The sequence below is a fragment of the Lynx canadensis genome, chromosome F2 (genome assembly GCF_007474595.2).
Source record: "Lynx canadensis isolate LIC74 chromosome F2, mLynCan4.pri.v2, whole genome shotgun sequence".
NCBI classification, from domain to species: Eukaryota; Metazoa; Chordata; class Mammalia; order Carnivora; family Felidae; genus Lynx; species Lynx canadensis.
Window position 1 is genome coordinate 7,699,944 of NC_044320.2, and position 14,411 is coordinate 7,714,354.

The window sequence follows — 14,411 nt, forward strand, 5'->3', positions numbered from 1 at the left end:
GTGCTGGCTTCCTGCTTGGCGTCTCTCAGGGTACCTGTCACGTGACACCACCTGAGCCCGCGCCCCTCCACCTTCGCACGAGCAACAGCACAGGATGCTCCCCGACCCCGCTCGCCAGTCTCACTTCCTACCCGCATTCTGGAGGCGACTGCCTTAAACACGAGCGCCAATTAACCAGAGTTACAAGTTGACAAATGATTTGAAGCTTGCTCCAGAGCGGCTCTGAGCACGCCATCCAACTCGCTAGGTCGCCTGGAAACCTGAAGCACGTTGCTCTTGTCTTTAGTCCTGTAATTGGTAGATTGAGATTGTAATTCTTTTTCCCTGTTTATCAGAACAATTGGCTGTAATAATTATGACGCCTTGAAATAATCTGAATAGCTGTGCAGCTCATTATGAGCATGAAAGGCTAAGCGGCCTTTGAGAATCCTTCGCAAAGAAGTCCTTAAGCACTTTTCCGAGAACTGGGTATAAATGGACCTGCTGCTTGCTTCACTAGGAGTCTGATTTGTGAACCGGGCGGCTGCCGGTCACAGTTCAAAATCGTCCCCACTTTACGGAGGAAGCCTGTGCCAAGGTTTGGTCACACGGTATTTTAAAGGAGGAGTATTAGAAAACTGGTTGTACGTTGGCATGTGGATGCAAAACTATGAGCACTAAAGGTACGTCTGCAGCTGTTAATTTCTGGAACGGCTTCAGACTTTTCTGTTTTTCATAAAACCCGAAACTGAACACATTTCCACATTTGGAAGTTGAGTGCGTGCCGTGCACTGTCGCCTCCTGTGACTCCGTTGTGCCTCTTGTTTCCTTGGTAGAGTTTTCGGTCATGAAGAGGAAGAGAGGCAGGCCGAAGGGGGTCCACGAAGAAGCCCAGCGGCGAGGAGGAGCTGGCAGAGAGCGTCGTTAGTCCGCGCGAGGGCAGTCCGCCGGCCCCAGAGGAGGGCAGCAGCCTGGCTCCGGCAGCTTGGAGTGCGGCCAGTGCCGTCGAAAGTTCTCTAACCCGCGCCAGCTGAGGAAGCACGTCTGCATCATCGTGCGGAACTGGGGTGAGAGGACGGAGACGCAGGTACGTTCCCAAGGGCCGGACGCGCCAGTTTCTCGCGAAGACGTGTAACTGCGGACATCTGTTTGCCCTGGGTCAGTTACTGCATAGGAGATCGAGCGCTTTTATACGCGCCACCTAATCTGGAAAAAGTCTCTGTTTGGGAACCGATTGACTGTTAACTGTCGTGACGTGTCCGGTAGGCGGTGCCCCAGGAGTGCGAGTCACGGGGGCACGTCCGCGGGAGCTCTGGGCTCTGCAGAGAGGGTAAACACAGCGTCCCTGGGTGAGCTTGCGTCCTGGGTAGGACAGCAGGGTTGTGCATCACGAGATGTTAACAGGGAACGTACCCTTGGGGGGGAGGCGGCCTTCTGACGGGGGGTCAGGAGGGAGCCTGGAGTCCTGGTGTGCGTGGCATTGGCATTATGGAGGGAGGTGTGGCAGAAGTGCAGACGTAGGGTGCTCGGGGCCCCTGTGAGGCACATGCTGAGGCCAGCAGTGGCTGGGGGGCTAGGTTGTGGCAGGCATTCTGGAAGAAAGGAAAGAACACTGGTGCTTCCTCCACTTACGTTCCTGGCTAAGCTTCATCTGAAGTAACTTGCTTTTTAAAAAATAGTTGTTTAAATTTTGAGAGCGAGGGGGGGGACGTGGGGAGGGGGCAGCGAGAGAGGGAGATAGAGTTCCGAAGCCCGATGTGGGGCTCCACTCGCACAGTGAGACCGTGACCTAGCTGAAGTTGGGCGCTTCGCTGACTTTGCGCCTGAAGTAACTTCTAAAAGAGGCTGAAGGAGGTTCAGTGAAGGTGGGCAAAGAGTGCTGTCTCTGCGGTGGGGCAGGTCTCGGGGGCGACCCTGTGGGAGGAATGAGCTAGCAGGATTGCATTGGAGAGGGGAGGGCCTCTGCTGCAGGCCTGCTCTTGTCTGGTTCTTGTACCGCTTGTCAAGTCTTCAGACTTTGCCCAGACTTTGAGTTCCTACTGTGTTTTGTACTGTGCTAAGCTTGTTACATGGGAGTAACAGTTCTGGTCAAAACATAGGCTTTGGAATATGGCAGCCAGGGTTTGAATCCCAGCTCCTCCAGGCCTTAATAGCTCTTCCTTCTGCCTCAGTTTCCGTACCTGTAAAATGGGAATTAAACACAGCACTATCTCATAGGTTGCTTTGAGGATTGAAATAAGGCAGGACTTTAAAGTGCTCAGAAAAGTACCTGCTTTGAAAAGCGCTCAGCAAACATTAGCTATAACTGTTATTCGTAGCACTACGGGAGCAGTATTGTGTCTTCTTTCCTGTTGTGTATGTGAGGATAGCTAGACTGGGTAATCAGGTGTTTGTCCAGGGTTCTTAGTGAGCAAGGGAGCCTAGCCTCTGAACCTCAGTCCTCAAGTCCCTTTATTGTAAACACCTACCCAACCGGGAAGCAAGACCCTAGCTCAGATTGGGGGCGTAACTGAGTAACTGAGTACTGATATTTACCAGACATCTAGGTTGGTGGCCAAGGCTCATTGCCAACATCTGCGCAAACTGTAGAAAATATAAAACGTTCTTTCCTTTGGAGAATGGCTCCCGAGGTGACTTTCCTAGGCTGCATGGGCTAATCAAATAATGGACTAGCGCTCAACAGGATAGGCCACTGGGAAGACACCTGGTCCCGCAGCGGAGGGCACGTCATTGCTGTGGGAGGCACGTAGGCCGGAGTGCTGTGGTTTCAGAGCCATTGGCCGCCTGTTTCAGAGCCCTGATGCCCTTTGGCAAATAAAGAGACTTCTAGAACTGAGATGGTTGAGGGGGAAGGATTAGATGCACCTCCCTAGCCCATGAAGTGCTGATTTCTGGTGCATTTGTCAACCACTGGCCCTGGGTTATCGGCTGTCCCCCCCGGCCCCCACCCCATGCAACCCCCACTCTCTTTTTCTCACACAAATAGTTAATGGTGGTTGACATGTTGTTTATTTGTTCATTAAGTTTTTACTTTAATCCCTGTATAGTGTTCCTAGTTTCAGGCGCACAGTGTAGTGATTCAGCACATCCACACGTCACCCAGTGCTCATCACAGATGCAGCCCTCAATGCATCCCCCACAGCCACCTCCCCTCGGGTAGCCATCGGTGTGTTCTCTGTAGTTAAGAGTCTGTTTCGTGTTTGTTTCTCTCTTTTCTCTCCCTTTGCTTGTTTTGTTTCTTAAATTTTCACATAGGATGAAATCAGATGGTATTTGTCTTGCGCTGACGTATTTCACTTAGTGTTATACCCTCCAGCTCCATCCATGTCGTTGCAAATGGCAAGATTTCATTCTCTTTATGGTTGACTGATATTCCATTGCACATACACGTATGTGTCCATGCATGCACACACACACACACACACACACACACACACACACACCACCAGCTCTTGATCCAGTCACCAATTGATGGACGCTTGGGCTGCTTCCGTAGTTTGACTATTGTGGAAATGCTGCTATAAACGTAGGGGGGCATGTGTCCCTTTGAATTAGTGGTTTTGTATCGTTTGGGTAAATACCCAGCAGTGTGATTCCTGCATCACAGGGTAGTTCTGTCTGTAACTTTTTGAGGACCCTCCATACCGTTTTCCAGAGGGGCCGCACCAGTTTGCGTTCCCCGTGGCCCTTGCCTCTTAATGAGCGGGGCCGGCTGTAGCGTTAAGAGAGCCCTGTGTGTACCTGCCCGAGTCCCAAGAATTTGAATCTTTGGGGTCATTCAGTGCTGTCTTCTTGAGGACCTGTTTTGTTTTTGTGCCTTCACATGATTTATCCCGCCAGCCTCCTCCTGAGAGACCCCTGGGCTTTCTGTGCGATTACAGCCGGAACTCAGGGTTCTCCTTTGCAAAACCTTCCTGCTGCTGCTTCCTTCAGATGTCAGACCTGGATCTAAGTTGGATGCAGCCTGAGGAGTTCAGTCGGGTCTGTGGATTGTCTGCATTGCCCTCAGGGTTTTCTTCCTAAAACAAAGTTTTTCAGTGTCTCCCCTTCAGAGTCAAGTGCCAAGTCGTCTCTTGGGCATTGAAGGCCCTTAAGATCTTTCCAAAAAGATCTTTCCAAAAAGATCTTTCCATGGAGTTCTACAGCATTGTTTTTCTGTGTCGTATTGTTGTCAGCTGAGCAAATTTAGGGTCGTTGCCAGTCTTTTGCTGTTGTAAATATTGCTTTCATAAATACTTCTGTGTGCAGGCGTATATGTATGTACGTGCGTGCGTATGTGCCTGGGCACACATGTATTTGTGGACTTACGTTGTTACTTTCATAGGATAAATTCCTACAAGTGTAATTGCTGGGTCAGGATGTATATTACATGTTGCCGAATTCCCCCTCCCCACCAAAAGCTCACACCAATTCAGGTTCCAGAAGTGTCTCACAGTACCTATCTTGTTTTTCTTTTTAAATACCTGAAATGATGCAGAAAGTACTAAGAGGAAAGTAACAATAATCCAGAATTTTACTGCCTAGGTGTATTGACTACTATACCGTGTAAGAAAGAGAAGGAAGATCCTTCTCCGTTCTGTGTACACATGTTTTTTAGAAATGGGGTCATGTATCATGTTCTGTGATTTCTTTTTTTACTCACCAATATAGCCGATAACATTTTCCATGTTAATATTTTTTTGTTTAACAAGCTGTTTCGTAGCACTTTCGTAGCACTCTGTGTTTACTGCTGCTAGATCCCGTAATTCTCATAGCAACCTTAAGAAGTAGGCATTATTGTTACTCTCATTTTATAGGAGAGGATACTGAGGCACAGAGAGGTTCAGGAGTTTGCTTAGATCACACAGCCTGTATGTGGTGGGTCTGGGTTCTGAACCCACCGCGGTGTGGCAGCTGTGCTATGCTTCCTGACCAAACTACTCAGTAAATGCGGATTTTTGTCATTTTTAAAGGACACCCAGCATTTCATCGTATGTGTGGGCCATATATTTTCCTTCATCGGTTTCCAGTTGATTGACATCCAAGATTGCTTTTCATTTTTCTCCCTGATTACAAAAAAGAAAACCACTACTCAGGGAGTCTGAGTCAGTGAAGTGTCCAACTCTTTTTTTTTTTTTTTTTTTTCTTTTTCTTTTTTTTTTTTTTTTTAATGTTTGTTTATTTATTCTGAGGGCGAGTGCTCATGGGGAAGGGGCAGAGAGAGAGGGAGAGAGAGAATCCCAAGCAGGCTCCGTGCTGTCAGCCCACAGCTCGACACAGGGCTCGAGCTTAAGACCTGAGATCAAGACCTGAGCCAAAATCAGGAGGTGGACGCTTAGCTGAGGGAGCCACCCAGGTGCCCCAGGCATCTGACTGATTCTCGATCTCAGCCCAAATCTTGATCTCAGGGTTGTGAGTTCAGGCCCTGCACCGAACTCTGCACCAGGCTTGAAGCCTACTTAAACAATAACAATGACAATCCACAGGTGAGTGGTCTTGAGCATGCATATTAATTTTATTATTTGCACTTATGCTATTATTATCTTAGACGGATACCAGTAATGTAATTGCTCGGCTAATAAGGGTATAGTTTACCTTTTGACACATACGCCTGTTGCCAAGCCGCGCCGTAGACAGCATCTGACAGTTACTTCCCGGACACATATGTGCCGAGGGTATTTTCCACGTTTATCATTGTCTTGTCGTTTGTAGCCTTGCTTTGTTTTCTTTCGCACTTTGCTGGAGTTTTAAATGTCTGTATTGTCACTACATATTCCTTTTAAATTTCTTGCCCTTTTCTTCATGGCTTAGAACACTTACCTCTACCCCCAAATAATAATAAACGTGCTCCTATGTAGTTCTCTGTTATTTTTGTACGGTTGTATTGGTTACCTGTGTCTTTGATCCATCTGGAAATTGTATTTTTGTAAAAAGTTTAAAGTAAGACAGTTATATATTTGATCACTAAACATGGGCAAAAGAATTATGCTTAATAAATGCAGTTTGGTAGATAAGCTATTTCACACCAAAGGGTCCACAGAGGAAATAATAAGGGTCCGGTGCAACGTCTAAGAAATACTTTAAAAGAGTAAAACTTCGTATTTTGAAAATAATTGCGCATTTATAGGAAGTTGCCAAGATTGTCTAGAGAAGTCTCGTGCCCTTGACCCTGTTTCCCCTAAGGATTGTGTAGAGGTTCACGCATGACGTCAGAATGGGGACGTGGACAGTGAGATGACGTGTGTGGGTAGTTTCGTGTCACGTGTCACAGGGGTAGACATGTCAACCCACCCCCACCCCGGGCAACCACAGGTCTGTCCTCCAGCTCTGTAGTTTGGTCATTTGAGGATCTTCTATCAGTTGAATCACATGGTATGTGACTGTTTAAGATTGGCTTGGAAAACCCCCTTTTCAGCCTCACTTTCATAATTTTATAGGTGAGGAAGTTGAGTCCAGAAATGATGATGATCAGGCGGAGCCCCACGCCTCGTCCGAGGTAGGGTTGGGGTGCCATCCCACACCTCCTGACCCTCACCCGTTGGCCAGCCTGCTGTGCCACGGCCGTGTCTTGAAACCCGTCTCATTTCCACTCCATGGAGGCAGATTTTATTCATTTCAGTGTACCTTTGTGAGCTTAATCTCTAACCTCATAAGAAATGAAGGCTCCACCCTGCGAGGTTCCTGTTTATCTTCTGCTCTGTAATTAGTTCAGCCACGTCTCCTACAATGGCAGACTTGAGCAGTCCTTTCTAATAAGATTATCAGCGGCCTCCAGTAATAGCCGTAGAGAAACCGGACTTGTGTTCCATTGATTTGAATGACCTAAAAGGACTTTAAGTTAACAAATACCAAACGGAAAGGTAGAAGTTCTGGGAGTCTTTCCCTTTCTGGCCCCTGTCGAAGCCGCTGAAATATGCAGAAATGACCTTCTGCCCAACTGGCTTGTGGCTGCCGTCCATGTGTCCGTGTGACTGCTCCGGATCCTAGTTTGCCAAGCACAACGTTACAATTTGGAAAATTCTTGCATAATTGTTTTAATACACGGTCTGCAAAGAGCAGATTAGTGACATTTCAAACAGTTGACCTTGACTCTTTAGCTTGCTAAAACAATTACAAGAAAACAAAACAAGCCCTTCCCTTCCCTGAACCACAGCAAGTTAAAGTAATACTTTTGATGTGTGTTCAACGTTTGTTTATTTTATTCTGCATTTGAATAGTAAAAGAAACCAGGAAAAGAGATTTTTTTTTTAATGCCATTATGTGGAGCAGCTGGTGTTTTTGAAAAACAGTTTGCGGCCTACAGAAATCAATATGTCAACTTTATAAAAGTGACTTCTGAACCTGTCTTAGCTTGTTATTTCTGGGGTCATTTTCTGCAAGGAGAGTTGCAGAAATGGGCTCTTAACTCTTGTTAAATCTGTCCTGGAGAAGACAAGGCATTTATTTTAAGATATTCCCTAAGATGCCCCTGTAATCTTCATGGAGATTTTTTGTAACAATGTTTCAAGTGCCTTCTACTGCGTTTGTGTTAGCAAAACGGCTGACTCCGTAATGGCTGCTCTGACTGAAAACGGTTTTGGGTGAGTTGTGTTTGAAACTTTGCAGGTGGCAAGGCGGAGCAGCGTCAGTCTCTCGAACGGAACATTTTTCTCCGTGGAAAGCTGAGTAATGGTAACGGCTGGTTCCTCTTGCTGCCTGTAAACCCTGGTTTCACCCGTGCACCGGTCAGGTGACTGGAAGCCTGGAGGTCATGTCTCCAGGCACACCCAGCCTTCGGCCTGCTGGGAAGTGTGGGCGTGTGTCCTGGCACTGTGAATATTCCCTCGCGGTGACACCTTGTGCTCCCAGCTCCCCCGCTTCTCTCCAGCTGCTCCTGCCCCGCCTGCTCGGTGAGCTCCTGTTCCTCCTCTCATCACGTCACCCCCCCACCCCGTCACTGTCCCCGAGTCTGTCAGTCAGCGGAGGCCGGGCCACACCCTTACAACAGGCCTCTCCCAAACTGCAGTGGCCTAACGGAAGAAGCAAGCTCGCGTTCTCCTTCGGACTCCATACCTGCTGCCGGTCCTCAGGGGCTCTGCTCACTCGGCGTCCTGGACGGAGAGAGCAGGTCCCCGCCCCGAACGTGGCTGGTCACTGTGCAGGAGGGGAGGAGAGCCCTGCGTGGTTTCGTGTCAGCCTCGAAGTGACACCCGTCTTTCTGCCCGTGCATTTCGTTGGCCAGAGCTGATGTCGTGGCCCCACCGACTTCAAGGGGCCAGAAAGTGCCTGGGGTGGGGGAGAGCCCGAGGTGTTTGATGACTGTCACTAGTGACTGCTGCATGGCTCCCATCCACTTCCTTGGACTCACCCCCCAGCTGTGCTCTGTGACCTGCAGACGCCCTCCTTGCCCCCACCCCGTCCTGGGCTCCAGATCCGTTCGGGTGACCCACAGGCGGCTTGAGCTGTGGGCTTGTTTGGTGCTGAGCTCACTGACTAGCTCCTTATAAATGGTCCCCCCATATTCTGACTTGGTGACTGGCCCCCCATCCAGATGTCACCTCTCACATTGGTCATTTATCATGGTCAGTTGACTTTTCCTGTGAGATATTTCTCCAATCCTCCTCTCTGTCCGGCTGACGTTCGTGTGGGTCAGGCCCCATCATTCCCTCCACAGACTCTTTGATGGCTCTGGTCTGCGCCCTACTCCCATCCACAGCTCTGTGTCGACCAGTGATTTGCATACACGGCCCTGATAAATATTCATTTTTTACCAATAAATTGCATTTTTAAAATTTAAAACCAACTACAGCATCCTTACTGTAGGCCCCCCACTGTACTAAGTGTCTTAGAAATATTTTTTTTTTTTTTTTTTTAAATTTTTTTTTTTTTTCAATGTTTAGTTATTTTTGGGACAGAGAGAGACAGAGCATGAACGGGGGAGGGGCAGAGAGAGAGGGAGACACAGAATCGGAAACAGGCTCCAGGCTCTGAGCCATCAGCCCGGAGCCTGACGCGGGGCTCGAACTCACGGACCGCGAGATCGTGACCTGGCTGAAGTCGGACGCTTAACCGACTGCGCCACCCAGGCGCCCCGAAGTGTCTTAGAAATATTAATTGATTTCCTCTTCATTAAAAACCCCACGAGGTACTTACTGATTTTGTCCCCGTTTCACAGATTCGGAAACCGAGACAAGCACCCTCTCCAGTGTTACTCCGTAGTAAGTGGTGGGCCTGGGATGGGAGCCCAGGCATTTTGCTCAAATCCCCATTTGCTGTAAGAACGTGTTTATGTTTGTTGTAAAACACACGTAAAATATAAAATTCGCAAGGATGCGGTAAGAAAGGGAAAGAGGGGTTCTCCTACGTTCTCACCGGATTTCAGTGGATTGTTTTATTTTTATTTATTTATTTTTTCAACGTTTATTTATTTTTGGGACAGAGAGAGACAGAGCATGAACGGGGGAGGGGCAGAGAGAGAGGGAGACACAGAATTGGAAACAGGCTCCAGGCGCCGAGCCATCAGCCCAGAGCCTGACGCGGGGGCTCGAACTCACGACCGCGAGATCGTGACCTGGCTGAGTCGGACGCTTAAACCGACTGCGCCACCCAGGCCGCCCCCAGTGGATTGTTTTAGACACGCCCTGGGTGCGTGCACTCTGGCTCTCCCTGCCGCTGGGGCCAAGTGCACGCTGCTCGCATCCGTCCCCCGAGGACCGGCTAGCTCTCCCTGCTGCTGTTCAGACAGTCCGAGCTCCTCATGAGCCTGCTGGTTGTTTCCGCACGGCCTGACAGCTGCCCCCCCGCCGCCCCGACCCCCTCCCATGTTGCCCGTGTATGACTCTGTAACAGACTTCTGGTGGTGCCAGTACCCTACACGCTTGTCTCTTGTACGTTGTTCCCTTTGCCTGTGGAATGGCCCTCTCCCCTCTGCCCTCTGAGTAGCCACACTCGCCTCTGGCCCCAGGCGCTTGCCCATCCCTCTGCCTTTGCGCACCCATCCCTTCTCCGGGATGCCAGGGCCGTCTGGTGTTCGTGTGCCAGCAGATGCCCACCCTCCTGCAGCTCCTGGCCTCACTGCTGTCTCAGGCTGGCTCAGCGTGCCCGTCCTTGTCCTCAGCCTCTGCCTCCCGGCAGCCCAGGCTGCTCACCCCGTGCCATGCGTGGTCTCCTCGTGTTAGGAGTGTCGTATGTGTGTTTGTATCCCCACGTGCTGATAGCTCAGCAGACAGGATCTCGTGCTGTCCCAGGGCCTGGTGCCCCGCACATGGCATAGAGTCACTCATCACTGTCCTTTCTTTGCCAAAATCTAGAGCCAAACTCTGCTCCTTTATGGATTTGGCATAAGGAAGACCGTGTTACGTACGTCGTGTGGGTATGTCATTTCGTTACTCTGTCTCCAGTGTTCAGAACAGTGCCTGCTACACACGAAGTGCTCAGTAAATGCACGGATCCTTTAGAGCACAAACAGGAACTACAAAGTCTCTAATGAGCCAGGAAACTCACAGTTATTTTTCTAACTTCTATGTACGTTCTACGTGTGTGGCCAGTGACCTGGATCGGCCCAGTACGTGCTGCTGGCTGCCTGGCCAGCGCACCTGCTAATGGTCATTCTAGGACTCTGTGTTCTTTACACTTTGGGTTTCATCTCTCATTTTTCTCACCTATATTTGATGGTTGCCTGGGGAAAGTTACCTCTCACATTGCTGGTGCTTCCCAGTCTTCTGAACTAGAAACCTGAGTTGCGCTAATTCCTCCTCTGATCTCACCCCAGACTGCACTGTCATTGAGCCTTGCTGGCTTTTGTGCGCCCCCTCTTCCCCCCACCCACAAAGCCACCCTGGGGCCCCCAGTCTCTTTCCTGACCTTCCTCCCTGCCCAGGTCTACCTCCTCTTTGTCTTTCTTTCTTTTATTCTTCCTTTCTTTCTTTCTTTCTTTCTTTCTTTCTTTCTTTCTTTCTTTCTTCCTTTCTGAACACAAGTGTGCTGTTTAAGTTACTCATCGTTATCTTATTATTAACAAAATAAGGCACTGTGTTTACAGTCATGAAACAAGAAACAGTCTGGAGAAAAGTTGGGCTGGAGGGAAGGTGGGGAGGCTGCGGGGAGAAGATGGGGGGCAGGCACAGACTCAAATCTGCCCCTGTGGGGTTTGGGGTTCCCTTCCCACCCTGATCCAAGCGCTGTTCTGGATCTTCGGAGTCAGGTGCCAGTGGGACCTCCCAGCTACTGTCAGCCACAGCCTTTGGATCGGTGGCTCCACATCTCCACTGGCCCCCTAACCCCGCCCCTCCACAGAGCAGTGTCCAGTGCAAAGGTGACCCGTTGCTTTCTTGTTGAGCATCCCTCTGTGGCCTCCCTGTCCCTGCGAGGAGGGGTCTCCCCCCTGCCCTGAGACTAGATGCTGCATCTGGGCCACTGCTCTGCACACTTGTGCCTACTTGTCTCCTGGCTCCTTTGGTGCAGGCACCGTTTTCTTCTTAGGGAGCCCCCTCCACCCCCTGAGCCCGCCAGCTCTCTCTTTTCAGGGCCAGCAGCTGGTAAATAGCTCCTCAGTGAAAATACCTGTGCGTGACCTTCATTACTCTGGTAGCTTCTGGTAGCTTTTAAATGAAGTTCAGATGGGTGATAACAGGGTAGGTGACCAGACTGCTTTAGGGGAGGAAGAAAGCATGAGACCTATAGCTGGGAGCCCATGGGGAGCTCTGTCGGGCCCCAGCAATGAGTGTGAATCAGGCTGGGAAATTCTACAGATGCGTGTTTGCATGCTCGCAGAATTTCCAGAGGTGAGCTAGTCCAGAGCTTCCACGGGTCAGTAGCAGACACCCCCAGGTCAGCGGGCCCGTGATGCTCACTGGCCCCGGCTGGGCTCCACGGAGGTGCCTCGTCTTGCCGCGCCCAGCCGCTGCCAGGGCCCGGAGCATCTGTTCTAATCCTCCTGCTGGACGCCAGGGTAGGGCAACCATCTCACTGCAGACGAAGAAAAAGAGGCTTTGCCACCTGGAGGGAGTTGTCCAAGGCCAGCTGGTGATGACCTGAATCCCTTAGACTTCTGACCTCAAGCTCTGGTCATGTGGATCAAGCTATCTTCTGGGATGCTGGCCCTCCGACTCGCCACCCTGCCCTGGCCCAGAGTCACCTGAATTCAGACCTCCGGTCCTGTGGGAATGAAGTCTCCAGGTGTGAGACACAAGTAGGGCCGATGCTAGGTACCCCGCAATCCCTCCTCCTGACTTGCTGTGTCTCCCGGGCAAACCAGGGGTGCTCAGTGCCTTTTCTTGCAGTGGGAGGAGAGAGCAGAGGAGGAACACACAATCCCACCTAAGTGGGATGTTATGCCGGGACTTTTGAAGGGAGGCGTTCTTGTTCAGCATCTTGGCGGCCTCCTGGGGCCGTGCTGGCTGCGAGTGACTGTGCTGGGGAAGCCGGTTCTCCTGTATCAGGGCCAAGGGCACAGCCCACTGTGTCTTGATGTGTGAAGTTCGGTGGGCTGCCCCTGACTGCATCCTGGCGTGGAGGGACTTGAGAGGGTGTGATGGAGGCCGTGGCACCTGGGCTTTCCTGCTACTTAATGCTTTTTCCCAAGACAAGGAGCTGTTGTGCCTTGTGACCCCATATGAACAGGAGCTCGGTCTCTCCCGGGAAAACCCCCAATGGCTGAGAAGTCCTGGGATGGGTGGCCAGACTTACTGCTGGGCCTGGTGCTTCTGGCTAAAGCAGGGGGCTGGGCCTGGTGCTTCTGGCTAAAGCAGAGGCAGGGCAGGACCACATGTCTGTGGCGTACATCCTGGAGGGCTTCCTGAGGAGGGGGCCATGAGCTCCATGTCTGAGGATGACCTGGCGTTTATGTGTGCGGAGAGGAGGTGAGACAGGCATTTCCTTTCCTGTGGCTCCAGCACAAGCCTGCAGGTGCGGTAACATAGCGGGAACCGGGGTCACGGGGAAGACAGAGGCCTCCTGCCCTTCCTGTGCTGCTTCTCACGGCTGTCACTGCACGGGGCCGCTGCTGGAAGCAGGCGCCTGCCTGGCTTTCCTCCGGAGCCAGACAGCCGGGAAGATGCGAGAAAGCCGGAGGGGAAGAACAGAAGTGAGAGTGATGCGTATTCAGCAGGTCCGATGGAATTGTCGTGGGCTAATAAGTTCCTTAAACTGCTGTCTTAGCAGCGTGGAGCGAATTGGTGCCAGAGTCCCAGAATATAATCCCTTATCAGTCTGCTGTTCTGACGACTGTTCTGAGCTTTTTATTAATGTGGCTGATAACACTTACTCTCTGGGGTGTTCTGAGATTTAATTAGTTCTTGGGCAATTTAGAACAGGTACTTTGGAATATTAGTGCGGTGTTAATTATACATGAGTGCCTATGAGCTAATTTCTTCAAATGTGTGATTGCAAGCACGCTTAACTCTTCATCTGCCCTTTGCCAAGTCAACCTGCCTGGTGTGAGTGTTACCACAACGCAGGGGGGCGCTGTGAGGGTTGTTGCTGGTGGTGCGATGGCGAGAGAACAGCGTTCGCGGCAGGAAAGTTGCTCAGAGTTTGGTGGTGCGGGCGGAGAACCAGACCGCACTTGGAGGTACGCGTGAGGAGCACCCACCGAGGTCACACGGGGTCGGAGGGAGCTCAGAGGAGTCAGTGGGAGAGGGTGTGGGGGAGTCCCGATGAAGGGTCTACAGTATCCGAATTCAGCAGTGGCCATGGGAGTGGCAAGAAGGGACAGAGTCCAGAGCTCCGGCGGAAATGGGATTCCCAGGGCCCGGTAGAGGTTGGACAGGGCGAGAGGCAAGAGGGAGTGGTGGGTGGTGGCCTGGGTCTTGGCTTGGGTGCTAGGGTGGAGGACGGGCCCTGCCAACCTGAGAACCCAGGGAGAAGCAGGTTTGGGGAGAGAGGACAGGTTCCTCATGGTACCCGTTGAGTTTGGCAGACGGTGGGTGTCCAAGGGGATGTTATCTACCTGCCGTGGAGCTGTCAGGAGGCTGGGCTGGAGCCCTAGCCCTGGGCAATCAGCCTATGAGGGCACAAGTAGACGGTCATCAGGGGACTGGGCGGAAGTTCCTGAGGAAGGCCACTTCTAAGGGAGAGGAGGACGGGTCAGCGATGATAGGTGAGGCAGGGAGACGAAATGAGATGAAGGCTGGGATAGAGGCCATTGTTCTTGGGTCTGAGGAGTGTGGCTCATGCCGACATGAAGGTGACATGGGGCCAGAAAGAGGAGCCATCTAGGTGACTGAAAGGATCTCTGCGGGGAGCTGGTGGGACATGGCCAGGAAGCAGGTGCCACACTTGAATTGGCAACCTGAGGGTTTAGTAAGGGATTCCCCATCAAAGTGTGGTCATGGGGGGAGACTGTGGATAGCTCGGTAGTGGGGTGCTGTTTACGCCCCAGGTATAGAGACGGAGGGGGAGAGTGGCCCCTGAACTCCAAGGCCAGTCTGTGGCCGAGGAAGCAACCTCAGACAAGCTGGTGACCAGGAGGGAGC

At 51.2% G+C, this 14,411-nt stretch overlaps 1 protein-coding gene across 1 annotated transcript in view; it reads left to right on the plus strand.

Moving 5' to 3' along the window:
- The window catches only part of ZFAT (zinc finger and AT-hook domain containing), a 191,667-nt gene that overhangs the window by 44,907 nt on the left and 132,349 nt on the right, over window positions 1–14,411 (plus strand). The window contains 4 exon segments of the mRNA XM_030303806.1: window positions 816–853; window positions 855–957; window positions 960–1,066; window positions 13,797–13,806. Of these exon segments, the coding sequence (XP_030159666.1) occupies window positions 816–853; window positions 855–957; window positions 960–1,066; window positions 13,797–13,806 (258 nt within the window).